Raw genomic sequence first — 19847 nt, 5'->3', positions numbered from 1 at the left:
CACTCCCCTCGTTTTCCCGCAAATTTGTCAATGGGAAAATGAATGGGGCAATTTTCAATAAGCGATATTTTTAGTTAGGAGTCGGGAACCAGTTAGATATTGGTATGCGGTACTCATGACATATATGACTCATGAAATATAATATCAGCAGCACGATTGACCCATGAGAAGTACAAGGTACAACGTTGTGTACGTTTAGTACGCTTAGGAACTACACATACCGGTACTGTGCTCACGACGCACGCTTATATCGTCACGGCTCACAAATGTTATCATGGATAACATTTGTGAGTGTTTATGTATGTAGTGTGTTTGAAGGAGATAGCTAGTCCTAACACTGGAGCATTAGAAGTGAATTGCATCCCATAAGCAAGCTGCGAGATGCAATTTGTTGGAATCAGTGGGTTACAAACATGTCAACATAATGATGTGATTCATAAAAATAAAATAAAAAGTATTGTTTATACAATGTTTTCAAATAGTTTGTTATTGTTTTGTTCAATTTGGACATTTGCCAGCTGCATCACAGCCAACATGCTTTTGTCATTGACTGCTGGTAGGCATAATGTGTCAAGGTAATCCATTGGCGCTGACAACACAAACTGCTTATTTGTTATTGACAACCATTTAAAAATGTTTGTGTTGCGCTTATGAACGTATTATGTATTTTGCTCGGGAATAAGTTACACCGCAGGATAATATGTCATATTTTATTTTAGAGCCTATTTATGCAGATAGAAAGCCGTCTACAGGTACATGCTTGTAAATGTTGGGATTGATTAGATTATCCTTTTGGAAATCGTGCAGTAAATTTGTTGCACGTTGTATTTTTGTTCCATGACTTCGTCGTACAGGTTTTGTTCTGCAATACGAAAGAAAAAAAGAGAGTTATGCTATTTTGTATGTGCGCGAGAGGGCAGGACCGTGAGCAATTCGTGAGAATTCTTTGGAATTGCATGGAATGCGCATGTTGTCATAATACGACGGTTCATAAAAAAATGTAAACACTATTTGTGCATTGTTTGTTATTTTTTAACATGGTCATTTTCCAGCAGCGTCACAGTCCACATGGAACACTTTGCAGATGTCTCCGCACACTGAATGCTTAAGTAACCCTATGACGTATCCATTCCGAATCAGCTGTATTCTAATCTTTACTATTATTCAACAAGTGTGTTGCACTTAAATCATAAATACATACTGGAAATTAGTCATTTGTTGTTTGTTGGTTAGAAAATACTTAACGCTCTGTCAGAACTTTTTAAGCTTGAGAAAACACGACTACTTTCGCTACTTTCACTACATTTTAGCCTACTTCCGATTTTGAAAGGACATACTTTCGCATTTTTGTTTTCCCTGGAGGAACACAGGTAAATAGTAAATAGTTCTAAACAGTTCTATCAGTGACTCCCCATAAGGGATTCAAAACATTTTGGCCTTTAAATGTTTGTCAGAATTTCTATAGAATAGATTATTTATTTAATAAATAAATAAATGTAAATGTAAAAGGCTAATTGAGAAGTGTTTAGAAGAGAAACCAGCATTTTTCATTTTCATGGATCATAGTAGTAATGAATGTATAAGAGAAGAAAGATAAAGTGACAAAGATTAAACAAGTTTTCAAAAAAAAAAAAAGATGTATAATCGAATAGCAACACATAGATGTGAGATACCAGCAAAAAATGTTTTTTGTGTAAATTTCATGGCACGTCATGTTGCCTTGACTACATATATTTTGAGTGTTTCAATCACCGTGTGTTTTACCTGCTTATGTCATTGACTGCTGGTAGGCACAATGTTGTGTCAATGTTGGTGCTGACATAGCAAAAGCTGTTTTGTTATGCACAAATTTGTTGTTATTGACAACCATTTAAAAATGTACTGTGCTTATGAAAATTTTATGTATTGCTTGGGAGATAAATTACATTACATTAATATTTTATTTTCTGGGCCTAATTATGCAAGATGGAAAGCAGTCTATAGGTACAAGCTTGTTTGTAACTGTTGGATTGACAAGGTCTTTCTTTTGGAAATCGTGCAGTACATTTACCAGGGTATGTCAGCACCAAAGGATTATCTCCTCATCATTTCTTATCATGTCAACAGCTATAAGTAAAAATTTCTCTGATTTTATATTTTTAACCCTTCTCCTTAGATTCAAATATTTCATCTTGTTGACCCCACAAGGAAAGCATGATCACTGAACCGCATTTATCGGAGGTAGGCACTAGTCCCACATGCCTTCTGGATGTCCAAAATTATTACAAATGTTCCCGATTCCCAAAAGAACTTTAGTGTAGGCATTATTGTGTTAATCCTCCTTTCTTATCTCCTATCTCAGCTTTCTATGAGGGGAGGTCTCAGTCTCTCCCAGCAGCCTTTTGGTGGAGCCCTACAGCTCCACAAGGCAGAAAAAGCCTGGAAACCATCAGTAAAGAGGCTGGCTGAAGGGAGCTGGGACCGGAGGGAGGAGGACCCTGAGAAAGCCAAGACACTGGAGCTGTATGGAAAAATGCGCAGTGTCCTAAATAAGCTGACCCCTGAGGTGTTCCAGCACCTGGTGAAACAGGTCACTCAACTCACCATCGACACGGAGGAGCGCCTGAGGGAAATCGCAGCCATCGTCTTTGAGAAGGCCGTGTCCGAGCCCAAATTCTCCGCCATTTATGCCCAGCTGTGCCACTCGCTCAAGGAGGTGAGTGTCCCTTTTCAGTGCTCTAGAAATCCCTTCCTAGCCATGCCACTGCTGTGGGCTTATGTACATCAAGTCGCTCGAAGGAAGAAATTAAGAGCCACATTCAGTCTGTTACTTTTTGTATCCAATCTGTGTACAGCTGCATCATGCATCTTCTCCACACTGCTACCTTTGCATGCTTTAAAGAAGAGAATTTTAGATTGAATTTTAGAGGATACAAACAAAGGAGTGTGTTCTTCTTCCTTCCTAAAACACTTTTCTCCCCCTCAGATGAACGTGCTATCCAATGGGAGCCCTGGAGTCACTCTAAATTTCCGATTGGTTCTGCTGAACCTCTGCCGGGTGGAGTTTAAGAAACTGGATGAAGGAGCATTGACAGATAAAGTCAATGGCCACTGCCAGAGGTCACTTGGCAACATGAGGTTCATTGGAGAACTCTTTAAATTAGAAATGATGAAGGACAAAGTTGTACACAGCTGCATCAACAACCTCCTCTCTAACCAAAGCGAGGAGGCACTTGAATGTTTATGCTGCCTGCTTACCACTGTTGGCCAGAACCTGGACAATGACAAGGTATTGCACTACATGATCATACTGTTCATGCAGATACAATTAAATTCCTCCCCAACACACACAAGATTAACACACACACTCAATACATGCACACAATTACACTGTAACTGGTCCCACTGCTCCCTGTTTCTACAGTACCTCATGGATGAGTACTTCTATCGTGTCAGGCGCATCATCAAGGAGGGAAGGACATCATCCCGGATTCGATTCCTTTTACAGGATGTTCTGGACCTCAGAAAGGTACTGCCTAGTTATTTGTGGATCTATCTCCTCTTTCATTCAACCTGTATCTCTCCCACCACTTTGTACTCAAGTTCCAGTCCAAACAGCCTGGAAAAATGACTCTTTCCCAGCTAAAGAAAAATGGTGACATAAAAATTGAAAATAAAAATGCAGTGTCCCTCTTTATCTCAATATCCAGGGCTAGTATTTGTATAAAATAGCTAAAATTATCCTTTTTATTATTCCCACTGTCTCTTCCAGAATAACTGGCTCTGTCGGAAAGCTGAGCAGGGACCTAAGACTATACAACAGGTTCGCAAGCAAGCAGAGATGGAGAGACTGCGGGAAAGGAACATCGTGCAGCAGTTCCATGCTAAGAGGGACAACTGGCGCCATGGAGGCAGAGATCTCTGGGTCCATGAACAGCAGAACCCAGCCTGGAGCCACAGCTGCCCCCTGAAGGAGCTTCCCAAGGAGGAGGATGTGTGGAAGCCAGCCACGAAGAGGCTGTCTGAAGTGGTCCGAGACGGGAGAGAGGAGGACCTCAAGGCAGCCAAGACCCAGGAACTGTACAGAAGCATGCACAGTGTTCTGGATAGGCTCGCCCCCGAGATGTTCGGCCACCTGATGAGACAGGTGAACGAGTTTGACATCAACACAGAGGAGCGCCTCAGGGGCATCGCGGCCATCATCTTTGAGAAAGCCATCTCTGAGCCAAGATTCACAACCACTTGTGCCAAGATGTGCCACTGTCTGAGGGAGGTGAGTATGTGCATCTATCCATTCTCATTACTTCAGAAATAATTATCAGTTTATGCTACGTGTATGGGCTTCGAAAACAGTGGAAGGAGAAACTAAAGAGCCACATGCAGCCTGTTCCTTTGTGCACAGCCATCCACTAAACATGTACTTTCTCCACACTGCCACCTAGGCACATGTAAAGCAGAGAGATTTAATTAGCATTTTAGAAGATTACAACTGTTCTAAGGAGATGAGCATTGCTTGTTTCCTAAAACCCATTTTTGCCCCTCAGATAAATGCTCCACTTACTGAAAATTCTCGAGATTCTCTGAATTTCCGCTTGGTGCTGCTAAAACTCTGCCGGATGGAGTTTAAGAAGCTGGATGAGGACCATAAGGTAATTGGGAAGAAACAGGAGGAGCTTAATATGCTAGCTATGGTAACAATTGGTGGTAGTGCTTGGGAACCTGAGAAAGTGGTAGCGATGCTGGTGATGGTTTAAGTGGGGTTTTTTATCAGGGTGTAGACTGGAAAGTTTTGTGGTTGGATGATGTCTAAAAGCATGTTTAATGGGGTGATGGCAGAGCAGGTATTTCTTTGTATGAATGTGGCACAAAGGTGTGTAGCCATATACCTTCTATTGTCCTTTTTGGCCAAAATTGTCTGAAGAGGTAAAATAAGACATGGTCTCACCCTTCCACTAGTGGTGACTCGTGTTTCAGTAAACCACAGAGAGTGGATTATGGTTGAAATGTCATCCTGCGCCATAAATGTGTGACACCCTCCTGCTCATCTTGCCTTACCTCCCCCCCACCCACATCCAGGAAGAGGAAAAGCAGCACCAGCGGTCACTTAGCAACATGAAGTTTATAGGGGAACTGTTCAAACTGAAGATGGTGAGGGAGACCGTGATGCACAGCTGCATCAGCAAGATGCTCATCATGCAGACCGATGTGGCACTCGAGTGCCTGTGCTGCCTGCTGTCCACTATTGGCAACATACTGGACTGTGATGAGGTACTGCACAGTGAGGTTATACTGCTCGTACAGATTACACACACACCAGCACTGACTGTTCCCATTGCTTCCCATTTCAGCAACACCTCATGGATGGATATATGCATCAAATGGAAGCACTCATTAACAAGAGGCAGCTCTCACCCCAAGTGTCCCTCCTACTGCAGGACATAGTGGACCTGAGAAAGGTATTGCCCCTATTTGACTAACCCCAAATTATACCGCTCCCATCTGTACTTCCTCCTCTTTGTCTGAAACTCATTACAGCTTAGGAAATACTTGACTTTATACTCAAGTCCCCAACCCACCTTCAGTTTCATTGCTCTTCCTTGCTGTCTTTCTCATACTGGTTTCTCACATTGGTATTTGCATGTAACAGCTAAAATGTCTTATCTGCATCTCTCTTCTGCAGAATTATTGGTTCCCCCAGAAAACTGAACTGGCAGACAGGCCAATTTGCCAAAACAGCACAGAGGTCAAATTGGAGGAAATGCAGGACAGGACTGAGGAACAGCAGCAGCTTGTGCTTGAGGTGGACAGCTATGATGTTGGGGTGCCACACCTTGCCCTGAGGCAAAGCATTGAGCTGCAGGATGAAGGCCAAAACACCACCATCATACCTGCCAATCACAACCCTGAGCCCTGCGAGTGCCTCTTCACCCAGGCAGGCACTAAACAGGTTATTTGCCTATTAACAAATATGAACAGTATAATGGCAGGATGATTCTGGACAGTGATGCCTCTCTGCTCTTTGGTGTAGGACGTGTATCCCTTAGGTGTTAGTTGCACTGTAGTTCACAATTTATCAAATAGTGTAGTAGTTAAATGGTAGAAAGATGTTTAACGGATTATCTTCTCCCCCAGCTTGACAAATTAGACTTCTATACCAAGCTTCCCATTCCCAGACAGAATGGCACCTGGAGGGGTCATGGCATGGAACAAGGTAGAGTCACACTTTCTCTCACATGATTTCTCTTCCATACATCATCTCATTTACTTAACATTTCTCACATATATATGACCTTTCCCTTCCATGAACTCTCTTCCATACAAATTCTCCACATATGCTCCCTCCCATGTGCTCTTGCTCTCTCATACCCGAGAACCTCGCCTGCCTTGTGGCCCATCCCCCCCCCCCCCCCCCCATTCTACAGAGTTGGGACGCCTCTCCTCCAGCACCCTAAACCTCCTCCCCACCCTGCTGCTGTCCTCAACTTTCACCTCCAGCCTCCACATAATGCTTCACGGGTCAGCCTCCAGCGTTATCTGTCTGTGTTTCTGTCTGTCGAACTGATGCTGTACTGTTTGCTAGTCTGTGTATTCAGCGGTAAAGTAACACATGTGTGACAAATTCTTATAACAGTTTACTTTAGAGAAATATTTCTTGAAGGAGGCTAGTCTCCTGACTTCCCCTTATCATATAATCCTTTCCCCCTAAAAGGAGCAACTGGATCCTGGACAGTGCAGAGGTAAAACACCAGTTCAGTCTGTCAGAGAGTCTGGGCAGCAGCAGTGATGCCTCCCAGCTGGTGGTAAAAGGACCAGAGAGACACGCCCTACTGACACTCCCGGCTCTGCCTGGCCCTGCCAATCCTGCTTCAGCTCTGCCCGTCACAACTAAGGATGAGCTGCAGAAGGTGTCTGCAGCCACCGACATGAAGGTAAAACTTGGCTTCAGCTGGGTAATAGCATACCCATGCTGTAGCCATTTGGGAATGCAATGCGCATTGCCTGACTGTGCCATCATCATTATGTGTGAATACCACGCTGTTCCCCGTCTGGCCTACAGAAGATGCTGCTGTGTGTACAGCAGAGCAACAGCATGCTGAAGATCTTGATGGTTGAGCAGAGTTTCATCGAGCGCGACACCACTGGCATCGTTATTCGCCGGCTGGTGAAAGTGGGCCCCCTGCAGCCACGTGAATTGCGACGGCTGCGGAGGATCTTAGACAGGACACAAGAGAGCCTCTTGCCCCTGACCCCACTGCTCCTGTGCACTGACAGGGAAGTGTCCGTACCCGCAGTCCCTCTGGACAGGGCTGGTGTCCAGGAGGTGGAGATCCTCTTCTTATCAGAGAACCAAATGGTTAGTACTGTGAGCCTGCAAACACTGAGCTTTAGGGCTCTGACACACAGCGGCATACTTCTGACCTGAGAAACTCAGTGCAGTGCTTGACTGTAACTGCCTATGTGTCACACTGCAAAACTGGGTTTGTGTCTATACACTGCTTTCCTGTGTTTATGTAAAAGTGTGTGCCTTACAGTCTATGTGTAGCAGTCCGTGTTCACCAGTCATAGAGTAACGGTGTTTAACTTTATCTGTGTGTCCCTCAGAAACACGGGTTGCTGTGGGCACAGCGGGAGGAAGAACACCATCAGAAACTCTCTTTACCTGAGGAAGAGGATGTCAGCACATTTGTGACTAAAAAGGTAAATGAGAGGAGAGAGAGGATGGGGATGTGACAGAAGGAGGTGGGAGGAACAGGGAAATGGGAACAGAGAGGGAGCATAATGACATCGCAATAAATTTGAGCTCATGACATCACTAAAAATAATGTGAAAAATACCCTGTGCCAAGCTGGCAGTGTTAATAAACATGAAAATATAAAGGGGATGGTGGGGGCAGTTATTTGCTGAGGTGGTTGGATGGGAATGGTATTGACTGGTGATCTTGTCTTCCTTCTCCAGAAAATGAGCTTAACATGGCAGACAGTTGAGGCACAAGAACACCAAAGTGAGCTTCAGTGTTCAGCCAGTACCAGAGTACTGACAGTGGCTGAAGGAAAAGGCAGCCGCAATAAGCTACAACAACGCCTTATTTCGTCTTTCAATTTTATATTATATATGTTTCTTTCCATAGGTCTTTGCATCATCCTTAGCTTCTTTAGTATTCTTTTTGAATAGGCTCGTGTTATGTTGTTTGTCCTAATTATTTGTAGTCTTCCACCTTTTGAAGCCTTACTTCTTATGACAGCGATAAATTTAGAATATACTTGGTCTTCTTTTTGGATCTTCAGGCCGTCTTTGGAACTTTTTCTGTCTGGTATATTTGGGTGATGATTCATTTAGTCTGTTTCTGTTGAAAATAGGGCCACGTTGTCTGAAAATCTTAAACCACTCAGTTCTTCTCCATCAATTCTAATGCCGTGGTTTGTAAGGCCTGAATTCTTGAAGACCTCTTCAATTGCTGCTGTAAATAATTTTGGGAATAGGGGATCTCCCTGTCGGATGCCTCTTGCAATACTAAGGCTTCTTGATCTTAAATTACAAATATGTATGTTGGCAGTTGTACCTGTGTAGATATCTTTAATGATCTTTATGTTCGTTTCACTTTTCTCAATAAATCTTTCACTAAATTATTCAATCAATCTTTATTCCTGACTGAATGTCCATATATATATAAAAACAGGTTAAAAAGACAAACAGACACAGCTTAGTTTTATCAAAGTCATTAAGTCATTTTCTTCTTTTTAGTCTATATCCAATGAATGTGTCATTCTGTCTCCAGTGCTGGCTGCTCAGCCACCTGCCTTTTTTTAGGCATACCCACACGATTTATCTTCTTCTGTTAGTAGTGTTTAACATTCAGTGTTGCAGTGCTAGATACACTTCATATTTTGTTCAGCTTACACAGGTATCTTGTTCTTTTCATTGTAATGTTGGTTCCACAATTTTGTTATTGTCCATTTGCTTTTCTGTTTATGCTTGTCTATGGGCCCAGTGCCCTTGGAGCGATGACACAGTAGCGTCTGTAGCCGAACACTAGCATTGCCTAGTGCTTTTTCTTAGAAGCCAGCCCCAGTATCTCTGCTTAATTCGATGGAAACCAAATAACTACTGACCGATGACTTTTTAAAAAGATTTTTCTTAGTGATTCATCTTCTCTCTCTGTCCTTTTCCTCTCCATATCAATAAGCAGCATGCTGGGATGCTTTTATTCACATCAATGACAGCTTATGAATTTCAACATCTTTGCTCATATTTTCTATTTTTAGACATACAAAGCACAGTCCCCATGCTTTAACTTCAACATAATCACCTTTTAAGCCCATATTCCTAAATCTGACATAACTTTGATCATCATCAAGAACAATTGAGATTTTTTGACATGTTCTTAATGTGCTATTGTCATTTATTTTTTTAACTTCAGTTTTGGCTTACAGTTACTGCTACTTATGCTCTCTTTGCTTGGTCATTTATCCTTTTGTATTGAGTCTCTAAGCTTTATCAGGAAGCCCTTGGTCCATGGTCTGCAATTGACTTCCCATTTTAAAGCTTTATCCTTGTATGCTGGGGAGACTTTCATTTCATCACCAATGTACCATGTAAGCTGTCATCTTTCTCCCTGAATCCAAATGCCTAGTCCATATGCAAACAATATGAAACAAGCATTCTTTCATGTCCACCTGTATGTTGCAATATGTAGTGAATTCTACCTTGCAACCTGCCCTTTTTACCCTCAGTGTATTGAATAGGACCCTTACACATTACCATACACTAGTATCTTCTTATTGGTTTCCCATAATTTTAGTTATTAGTTTATGCTTTTGCAAAACATTGGTGAGGGGTCTTTAGGATGCTATCTTGGTATCTCTCTCTTGGTATGGCGTCAGATTCCAATGCTAGCTTTTCCCTCCTTGGGTCTCTTCTATATGAAAAAAAGCATGTTTCTACTGTAAGGCCAATGCCTTGGCAGTCACAGTAGCCCCCTCTGCTTCTGCCTTCATAGTGGCAGTGGATGCCTTTGAACTACTGGCTTCACTTGCAACTGTTGCACACAACAGATTTTGTCCTCAGACCCAATGGCATCCTCTAGTGGCTCTTCAGTTTCCTGCACTCCTGCCATGCAGCAAAATTTCCACTTAATTTAGAAAAGCCCTGATGCTTGTTAATTTCCATTTGCAACCAGTCAACATGATAAGCTGTTTTTTTCCCCTTTAGGCTACATGCTTTGATAATTTGGCATTAAGCATCTGACAGTGTAAACATCAGACTTGTCACAGTATCATCAGACGCGCCTTAGTATCTCAGCCTAAATTTGGGGATTTGCCTCAGTCCTTTTTCTTGCTTACCATGCTTCCCTCTGTGGAGGCCAATGAACAATGTATGAGTTTTGATTAGAATTTCCTACTTAAGTCCCTTCCTACATACTTGTACATCAGTAGTGGTTATTAAGCCTATACATTATGTTAGGGAATATTATTTTGTAAAAAATGTAAATATTGTCATTGTTATAAATTTGTGATATATATTTTCTGAAATGTAAATTTGTTGTGCTGCTGTCTTTGTCTGTTCATCATTCATTTCAATGGAGCAACCTTGTAAATAAAAATGCAAAAAAAATATGTTTACATTGTTTTATTTCCCATAATTGCATTTCTTTTCAAGTTTATATTTTCTTTTAACAATGTCTTTTTATTTCCATATGAAAATCGTAATGTACAGGTTAATATAAACTCATAGGATGCAATCTTCTACATACATTTTCCTGTTTTGTAAGAACACTCAGAGCATTGATATTTACAATGAGGCTGACAGTTGTGAAGTGGCATTCCACTGGAGGAGTGAAAAGTGACAGGTGTCCTGCCCAAGGTGTTATAACTCATGAACAGGCAGCCAGGGTGGTACGCAGGCAGAATCATTCCTGTACTGATGGTTATGTTGTCACAAAACAGAAAAGCCACAAAATATTTGCCGGCTCATTCCTTCACACATATGACTTGCACTAAAATTATTTCTTTCATTAACATGCATTAACAATGATGCAGCATGAATGTGATTTGATAAAAACACATTGTATAGTATATAAACTTTCCTTACATATATTTTTATACATGTGCACAAACATTGAAGCTAAAATAAATCTAACATAAATATTTAAAGAAAATTAAAAGAACATCACTTTTGGTTCAATTTAGGTTTAAAAACCAATTCCTCATTCATATCAAAAAGGGAGCATCTGAGTTTAAATATAAAATGTGGTGGAAAGATGATTTCAGCCACACTCTTATGTACCAGTTGAATTACACAAGAGAAATACAGTGTAATTTAATGTTTTGAATAGTTCATATTGTAATTGTATTTTTTTCCCATGTCTTGTAAAGCCAATATAAGCAGTTCTTGAAATGACTGAATTCATTTCATACCTTTTCCTTTGTACCAAAAAAGTATGGTTTAACAGCCATTGCTTTTTCAGGCCACAGCGTTTTCATTCCTGCAAAAAGAAGAGAGGCCATTCTCACAAACACATCAACATTAATAATTCTCTCACTGATGTTGCAATGCATCATTTCTTGACTCAAAGCCAACAATAAATAATGGGACGTTCACAGACAGTCTGTGACCCTAAACAATAAACAGTTTATTGCCTTTCCCTAAAGCAGTTTGTTTTGGTTAATTTAACTCGGCCATCTATCTGATGTAAACAGGTTCCTCATTAAGCAACCAGTGAGTCACTCTGTTGAGACTTTGTTGGCCTTGAAATGGAAATGCATCAGTCTTTCGCACAGACAGGATTAAAATAAAAGACTTGTTTTAAGCACTGCCACATATCCAACACTTCAATACCCCGAATAATATACTGCTTAATGCTGCTCAATATATCAGTCTGCATATTTTGAATGAATGTGTGCTGCCCACAGATATGTCAGCTCAGACCATTAACCAAAAACCTCTCAAGGAACAAATACTTATTGTTGGAGTGGCAAACTCATATTTATGTCATTAAAAGATGTAATATGTGGGCACATGTAAGAGTTCAAAGTTTTAGAGTTGTGGTCCATCATAAAAAATAAGACATTTGGTGCCGACTAGTCTCCTGCTTCAAAAAGAAACAGATTTGTAGACTTCAGAGAAGAGGGGCCAATCAATTCACTGATAAAATTAAGACTTCATACATATCTGTGAATAGATTTAATGGTGTGAATCTGACCAGACTTTGTAAAGAGCCTTTCTTGACACCTTGCCCCCCATTTTGTAATACAAAAAAAGACGAAGATTTGTTAATTTATTTATTGAAGTATTTATTTATTTATTTCACAGCACTGTTTATTAATGGAAAGTATGTGCAAATGAGGATAGCCTAACAGAGTTTTAATGAGCACACCTTTCACCACTGCGGCCAGTTAGTCACCATGCATAGCTTTATAGCACAAACTGTGAGTGAGCTACCGAGGTGAGGAGGATGCAACAAGAGCCGCAGCTACGAGAAACAAAGCTGAACCCTGAAAGGTCAAAGTGCAAAAGGCCCTACCCAGTGTGGCGTGTGAATCTAACCCATCCGTTCCTATAACAGGTCTTACCTCACCATCTGTTTGTACATGCCCAGGGCTTCCCGGGTCACGTACTGAACGAAAGCACGGTCTTGGACCTCCAGCTCGGCAGGGACGTTGAGGGTGAAGGTGGGAGAGTTCAGAAAATTCACCTCCACAGTGGTATTTGCGGCTGAGGCACTGTCACCCAGCTGTTTGTGGGGCATCACCTGAGAACAGGTTAGCATGAAAATAACCATCAGCAGCAGCAGCATTACCAGTAAAATCAATAATCATTTCATAATTATCATCATAATTATCATCATCATCATCATCTTGCTCTTCAAATGTCAACAGAAAAGTTATCGCCATTATCATTATCATTATTATAATCCTCATTACCACCTCAATATTTATCATGATAAGCATCATCACCATAATAATAATAATAATTCTAAACACTATCATCATCATTATTATCATATCTATCACAATTGTTGTCATTAGAACCATCAGCATTATCACTTTTGACATTCATCACTCAGTCATCACTGAGATATTATCAGAAGACAGCTTTTCCACAAAAACTCAGCTGTCATCTGTTAGGAAATGGTTTATCTATAGTGAGGCTAATCCAGCATTATGTTGGGAGAACTGCTGAGGAACGTATGAGGACACACATACAGCAGTGATGTTGAACACACTGTCAGAGACCGCGGTGCAGTTGGCCAGCTCTACCACCCAGCTGAACCGGGAGACCATGTCGCCCAGCCAGCTGAAGGTGTCGTCCGTGTGCCTCTGGACGACCTGGAGCACCTCCTGGTACTGCTGGCTGGAGACGCTGAGCAGATCAGAGACTTCGTTCAGCTCCCTGTGCAGCTCCCACACGCTTGGGCACTCTGGGGGAAAATCAGCAATGAGCAGCATTAGGGAAACTACTCTGAAAGAGTGGTTGTACAAATTACCACTTACTTCACACTGAAAGTAGTTGAACTACAGCAAAGCTACGCCTAAAGAAAAATGTATCAAAACTACAAATACTCAAAAATGTAGTTCAAACTACTTTGTATAAAAAATGATCTAAAAACTTTATCTTTATCATGTTTCCCAGACCTGACACGTTTGTGAGCAATGCCTTCTTTGTTCACACAGGGTGAGCAGCTATACAGCTCAGAAGGAAGAACCAGCAATGTGTTGCATTGGTAGTTGACTGAAAAAATACATATGTTAGGGGCAAAAGAAGATGGCAGTTTCTGCACCTCAAAATGACAAAAAAGTTAACAATTACAACCACTACACAAAATTGAATGTGGTTCAACTACCAGCAAACTGCAGCAAAATGTAATTAAAATACTAGTTTTTCAATATGCAACTAAACTACTCCATAACACTGCCAATGAGTTTAGAGTCTACCCAATGCAAATACCCCATTGGGTCCTAAGTACAGTACCTACCGCTCATAGTTTTCTGCATATCGTAGTGATGTACATTGGGCTGATGCAGTAAGTCAGACTCTCAGCTGTTGCCGGAATTGTGTCTGATCATTTCAAAATCATTTGCTGTGTTGCATGGTGTACCCATAGATCCAGTAAGAGCTGGTTATTTTAAATGTGGACATGCAGGGCCAACGGTTATTTCTTTTCCGCAGTCTAATGAGCAAGAATCAGCCAGTTTGAGGCTATCACATACACCTATAACGTAGGCAGCTCACTCCTACCTTGTGTCACAGTCCTCTGACAGGGTTCACACTGGCCCTGGAGCTGCCAGCACTCAGACGTCTGTCTGCGCAGGTCTCTGCACAGTTTCTTGCTCTGGATCGTAGCCCAGCTGGGGAAAACGTCTGCCCCTGGAGCCACACGGTTGGAGGAAAAATATTGTGTCAGTACGCAGTACGCAGTTCATGCATCTGGATTTTACGCTATTATGGAAAAGAACTAAGGGTATATGCACCACTGGGAATTAGACCACATTGATTTGATAAAATTAAAATATGGCGCATATAAAATTCAACAACTAAAAAATCCTAACAAAAATATGTTTGAAGACAAACTTCACCATTTTAAACCAACAAGAGTGGATATAAATGACAGAGCTGATTGCAGCACACTCAGTTCACCCTGAGCAGGTTTGATGCTGTTCATATAGTCCAATTGCATGTGAAGACTTAATTGATTTGAGTTTTTTTTCAGAGCTGCTAACAGCCAGATACAATACCCTTCTGCAACTCTGACTCCTCCTGCACAGCGTCCTGAATGTCCTCAAACACCTCCGTGATGACGGAGCTGAACTCCTCCAGCATGCTCTTGCCAAAGTCAAAGAAGGAGTCCAGGACCTCCTCTAGGCCGATGCCCTTGAGAAAGTCAGCGTCAAGAACATCAGGGGCCGGAAGGAGGGGCTTGGGCTTCAGGCTGGCGATGAAGGCGTCACGGAAGGTGCAGTCAAACTTCCTGCGCATGTTGGTGACCAGCTCCATGCTCTTCTCATAGAGGACGCTGACTCTGCGCTGCAGCTGGCCGAAGGAGTCCTCCACCTGCATCATCTCCATGTCTGAGTTCTCCAGGCCCAGGCCCTGGCTTTGGACCAGACCCTGGCTGTCCTCCAGCTGGAACTGGGCAGACGTCTTGCGGAAGAAGTCTTCCACCTGACAAGAACAGAAGAGGCATGGTTTGCTCAGAGCCCTGTTTTGCTGGAAAAGGCAGCACAGAGTATGAAATATTTCAATCACTACTGGTGGTTTTGTACTCCTAATTCTAATTTAGCCACCTCTGTTAGTTAATTTAATTGTCACAAGTTACATTTCCAACTCAAATCCTTCATCTTCAAACTAAAACGTATCAGAAAGTTTCCTCAGGAAATTTATTCAATACTCACGTATCACTTTTAACTCACAAATATACAGTTTGCTCACATCCCAGCAAATTACCATTGCTCCCATTGTCATGCAGCAGCAAACATATTGCATTCGTTTTAAGCTAACACAAATCAGTCCTTTCAAAACTATCTAGTTTTGTAATTTATCCAGTTTACTCCATGTTGCTATTTTGAGTTGGGTGTTTCCTCCTTTATTATTAAGTTACTGTGTTGATTGAAAAAACTGTATGCTTGCTGAATAAACTAACAAAAACTTGTTTGTCATGTTTCTTCTTTTTTCTCCAATCAGGAGAGGCATAGTGTATGATATTGAACCAATCACAACAAAGCCAAGGAACCACATTACATCACAAACATAACAAAACTATTCATAGGAATATTACAGAAAAACGTTTATTGAATAATTAACGCATATCAACCAAATAATACTGTAGTAAAGTTGAACTAAACTATAAAATGGCTCCTAAAAACACCGCTATTGACCTTATGCTCGCTTCCAAGTCCTTCACTCTGAATAAATGGCAGTAATGTAATGCAGTGCAATGTGAAGCGCAAAGAGAGGATGGGTTGCCGCATAGCCACACACCTTGAAAGAGAAGGTGGAGAAGCCGCGACGGCAAGTGGAGGTGTAGAAGGTTTTGCAGGCATCCTCCAGGCAGGGCCGGCACTCTTCCCAGGAGGCCTTCAGGGCTTCCTTACACTGCTGCTCCGCCTCCGCCAGCTTCTGCTCCACCTCCTTCGCCATCTCCATTGCCCCCTAGTGGACAAGTGCGGTTTGCCATGAGCACAGTCAGTTTCTCTGGCATTCTACCAGGATTTGCTGCATTGGCAGAACGAGGGCCGTAACTGTTTCTGGTTTTCATGGAAACTTTTGGTCTTAATGACCTACTTAGACCCTAACATTTGTGCCAACTGACATTTTAAATACACTTCTTGATAAATGCATGAATGACAGCTGAAAACTGTTCTTGCATCCCTATATATAAACTTCCTCTCTGATCTAATCTATGAGTGAACCAGTGCTCCAGCTAGTTAATTAATTTATCCAGGGTAATTGGTGGAAACAAAAACCCACATACACACTGGACCTTCAGAACCAGAATTGCCCACCCTTGTGCATTAGGATAGTGCATGATGATGATGGAGCACACGTGAGAGCTAATTTGTGTTCATTCTCCCTCACTCTCTTGCTGGCCTCCTGAGTGACCTTTGACATCCTGCGAAGTTATCCCCCGCTCAGGGGAGTAGAGGTTAGGATGTGCCACGGAATGCAGCCCCTATCAAAACAGCTTTATGGCTGCAGGTGCTGCACACCTGTGACCCAGCCAAGCTGCCCGAGAGAACACGAAGCATGTGGAGACCTGAATTCACCCTTTCTGATGGCACCATAATCCCACAACTGCAGTTCATTACATGGTTTGGGATTGACTGCCTCAGTGACATTTAACCGGGTGAGAGCATGTACACAGATGAAGCTTCACTCTGGTTGAAACTACAAAAGACTTCACGCACATCTATTGTGCACTTCATTTCTGAAGAATGCAGTGTAATTACATGGGTTAATGATCATCATCAGAGGCAGATGTCAGGGTTGTATCTGCATGTATATGCTGTTTTCCATTGGTTAGAGGACAGCTAGTGCTGTCATCTTTTGACAGGCCTGACCTTCTTCTTTTCACTGCTGTGTCGCAGTGACCTCATCAGGTGCGCATGCTTTTCCTCGTTCTTCTCCATCACCTCCTTCATCTGCTTCACACCAAACAGCGCCATCTTCATCTCCTCTTCCACATACTTCTCCCCGTCCAGCGATAGCCCTGAACCGCAGGGTGAACCGCAGGACAGACATGGTGACAGGCACTCTCCCCACCTCACTCACCGATTTATTACTTCTTGTATTTAGAATAGATTATTTTTACAAGCAGAGAGCCTTGTTACACACCACGTGCATTTTAGCACATGGCCTGTAAAGAACCAGGTCTCTGTAATCCTATTTAATGCTGACATTATTCTTAGCTATAAAGTTACATTTTCAGAAAAAAGCAGAACCTTTTCCAGAAGGGTTAACCAAAAAGCTGACTCACTTTTGAGTGTGTCCTCTGGCAGGCCTTCTGTGAAAGTCTCGGGGACACATTTTGAGAAGAGGGATGCCACCAAAACCACTGAAACCAGCAAGGCCCTCATATTCACTGATTTCTTATCTCAGATGTAAAGGAAGGAGGCTACAATGGAAGAAAACAAGAGCGATTAAGTTAATAGCAGCCCCGGCCTGACCATTTATTTACACTACTAACACTACAGTTTTATCATAATAAGGGTATGCTTACTAAAATGAAACAGTACAGAATAGTTTTCCTGTTTTTGTTTTCCTGTTTTGTCCATTTATGGGATAAATAGGTTGCTGGGGGCTGCGTTCTTTTCCAGACCACACGTAAACATGCCGTTCCAAAAAGTCCTTCAGTAAGAACTCACAACAACTGTGGTTGTAAACAAAATAATTCACTGTCACTCCTTATGAAACTGCCCATGAGGTAACAGATTTGCTTAGATGTTCTGATCTCAGTTAATCTCCAAAGCAAAGAGGATTTACCCCTGAGAAACGGCACCAAGCAGTGGTAGCTGATTAGTTTTTTATAGCACACCACAGGGTGGCACTATACTTCAATATGACACAACAGCCACAAAACTCTGGCAACAGAAGCAGGCCAGCTGACCTACATAAATCCTACTTTCTTGTGTGAATCATGACATCTGTTGAACGTCATTCTAAACATAATTTCTCAATGCATTGCTATTCAATTAATGAACTTTCCTGTGTCATGCTTGTACGTGTGCACCAGGGCTGCCAAACCCTGTTCCCGGGGATCTACCATCCTGTAGGTTTACATTTCAACCATAATTTGACTCACCTGATTCTACTAAGCAGGAGCTCAATGAGGTCTCTAGCTGTTAAATGAGGTGTGCTATGTTAAGGCTGGAGGGAAAACCTACAGGATAGTAGATCCCCAGGAACATGGTCAGGTAGCCCAGATGTACACCTTTAAAATAACTCAAACATTGCTTGTGTGATCTTAATATCCATGCATTAATATCAATGACAAAACATGCTACAGGAGAACACAAAGTGGGAGATATGGCCTCGCAGATCATACTTCACAATTTGAATCATACCTAAACAATATGACACACTCTACTCATCCACCAGTACCAGTACTCTACAATACACAATATACCATGAGTCTCTGTATATTATGCAACTTCCATTTATTATGACTGAGCAGAACTTTGTAAACAACAACAATAAAGCATAGTCATGTGAGCTTGCCATGCAAACATCCAGGCTGGGGCCAAAGCTAAGCTGTTTTACAGCTCAGCACTCTGTGGCTAAGCACTGCTTTGTCTCAAACAATCTGGCGGCCTGACGTTGTGGTACTGTGCACCACGTCTCAAACTGAATTCAAGTTCAAGTGAAAGCACCTCATCTCAAGCCACTTCAAACCATAATTCCTAAATGTGTTCCATTGTTTAGTTAACCTGTATGAATATGGCGTCTGTGTCCAGAGACATTAGAGTGCTGTATGTCTTATATAAGGCACCTCACATACTCTGAGGAAAATAGTTCTTTCCTGATTCGTGATTACAAAACACTGTTATGGGCATGTAGCATTGCCCCCAAGTCTATGTCCTATGGGTTATCTGTAAAAAAAGAGGCTCAGGGTTTGAATATAATGCTACTGACATGCTGAAATGCTTTATAAAGTATTAGGCTATTCTACAAAGCTCTGCAGTGTAAACATGTTTAAGAGGTCCTTCTATACTGAAACCAGAATCAATTCTTTTAAAAAGAGACAGTACTCCTGAAAAGATCCTTTTTGACACTAATAAAGTCTATAATGATTTGTGTTGTTTCAACAGGATTATAACATGTTGCATAGCTATGATTCCTCTTAGGGCCACCAAATCTAAAACAGAAAGAACAAGCTAGAACAAACCATTTATCATTTAAAGGGGTATGCTGAAATGTAAGTTATTTTATAATAAAAAGAGGGAATAATCCCTTCTAGTAATGGTTTTAATCTAAAAACTGCAGAATGACAGACAGGTAAATGTTCCACTCACCAGAGAAGTGTTGTTTTCTTCCCCAGGTGCAGTAGCACTGGACACAGAGGTCAGGTTGGTTTCACTGTTGTATTTAGAAGGGATCAATCTATTTATACTTGGCCTCTCAGCAGAGATCCTATTAACTTATTTGACTTATTGTAGCCATTAATCCAGCAGATAGCAGTTCCGCACAGGAGTCATACGCAGAGGTTCGGGAGAGAGTGGAGAAAGAAGAGACATGTCACTCCCAATATTTTTATTAATATAAATCCACCTCAGTTAGACGGTAGTTGGTCCATGTTGTGTGTCTCCCTCAAAGTTTAAATGAAACATATGCCTATGGAGTCAATATTGGCCTCAGGAGCATGAAAATAAATGAGC

General features: G+C 41.7%; 2 protein-coding genes across 5 annotated transcripts; one reads left to right on the top strand and one right to left on the bottom strand.

Annotated features, from left to right (window-relative positions):
- Positions 1-79: 79 nt before the first annotated feature.
- On the top strand, positions 80-8606 carry LOC135253505 (eukaryotic translation initiation factor 4 gamma 1-like). 2 transcript variants are annotated; one of them, XM_064332860.1, is made up of 16 exons: positions 80-1370; positions 2156-2220; positions 2342-2695; positions 2966-3268; positions 3404-3508; positions 3752-4252; positions 4524-4628; positions 5056-5247; positions 5328-5435; positions 5660-5926; positions 6112-6190; positions 6402-6495; positions 6689-6908; positions 7037-7333; positions 7582-7677; positions 7936-8606. In XM_064332860.1, the coding sequence occupies exons 2-16, from the start codon at positions 2194-2196 to the stop codon at positions 8149-8151; spliced, it is 2964 nt and encodes a 987-aa protein (XP_064188930.1). In that variant the 5' UTR covers positions 80-1370; positions 2156-2193; the 3' UTR covers positions 8152-8606. The 2 variants fall into 2 exon arrangements, with proteins under 2 accessions (XP_064188930.1, XP_064188929.1); XM_064332859.1 differs by having other exon boundaries at positions 80-2220.
- Positions 8607-10590: 1984 nt separating this feature from the next.
- Positions 10591-19633, bottom strand: LOC135253510 (clusterin-like protein 1). Of its 3 annotated transcripts, XM_064332868.1 has the most exons (10): positions 19485-19552; positions 18275-18403; positions 17450-17587; positions 17034-17182; positions 15955-16125; positions 14712-15138; positions 14215-14343; positions 13182-13396; positions 12549-12727; positions 10591-11461 (listed from the first exon to the last, which is right to left on the bottom strand). In XM_064332868.1, the coding sequence occupies exons 3-10, from the start codon at positions 17547-17549 to the stop codon at positions 11440-11442; spliced, it is 1392 nt and encodes a 463-aa protein (XP_064188938.1). In that variant the 5' UTR covers positions 17550-17587; positions 18275-18403; positions 19485-19552; the 3' UTR covers positions 10591-11439. The 3 variants fall into 3 exon arrangements, with proteins under 3 accessions (XP_064188938.1, XP_064188937.1, XP_064188939.1); XM_064332867.1 differs by lacking the exon at positions 18275-18403 and having other exon boundaries at positions 19485-19633; XM_064332869.1 differs by lacking the exon at positions 19485-19552 and having other exon boundaries at positions 18275-18405.
- Between the last annotated feature and the right edge of the window lie 214 nt (positions 19634-19847).

This window comes from Anguilla rostrata, chromosome 4 (assembly GCF_018555375.3).
Source record: "Anguilla rostrata isolate EN2019 chromosome 4, ASM1855537v3, whole genome shotgun sequence".
Taxonomy (NCBI): Eukaryota; Metazoa; Chordata; class Actinopteri; order Anguilliformes; family Anguillidae; genus Anguilla; species Anguilla rostrata.
The sequence above is the reverse complement of the archived record's forward strand: the minus strand, read 5'-3'. Positions and strand labels throughout refer to the sequence as shown.

Excerpts from the sequence above, each read along its gene's own strand:
- LOC135253505 (XM_064332860.1), top strand. The coding sequence starts at position 2,194 with ATGATCACTGAACCGCATTTATCGGAG. Across the intron at positions 4,253-4,523 it reads TGTGCCACTGTCTGAGGGAG|ATAAATGCTCCACTTACTGA; the intron begins GTGAGTATGTGC and ends TTTGCCCCTCAG. Across the intron at positions 5,927-6,111 it reads CCCAGGCAGGCACTAAACAG|CTTGACAAATTAGACTTCTA; the intron begins GTTATTTGCCTA and ends CTTCTCCCCCAG.
- LOC135253510 (XM_064332867.1), bottom strand. The coding sequence starts at position 17,549 with ATGAGGGCCTTGCTGGTTTCAGTGGTTTTGGTGGCATCCCTCTTCTCA. Across the intron at positions 17,183-17,449 it reads GCCAGAGGACACACTCAAAA|GGCTATCGCTGGACGGGGAG; the intron begins GTGAGTCAGCTT and ends CCTGCGGTTCAG. Across the intron at positions 12,728-13,181 it reads GTGTGTTCAACATCACTGCT|GTGATGCCCCACAAACAGCT; the intron begins GTATGTGTGTCC and ends ACCTGTTCTCAG.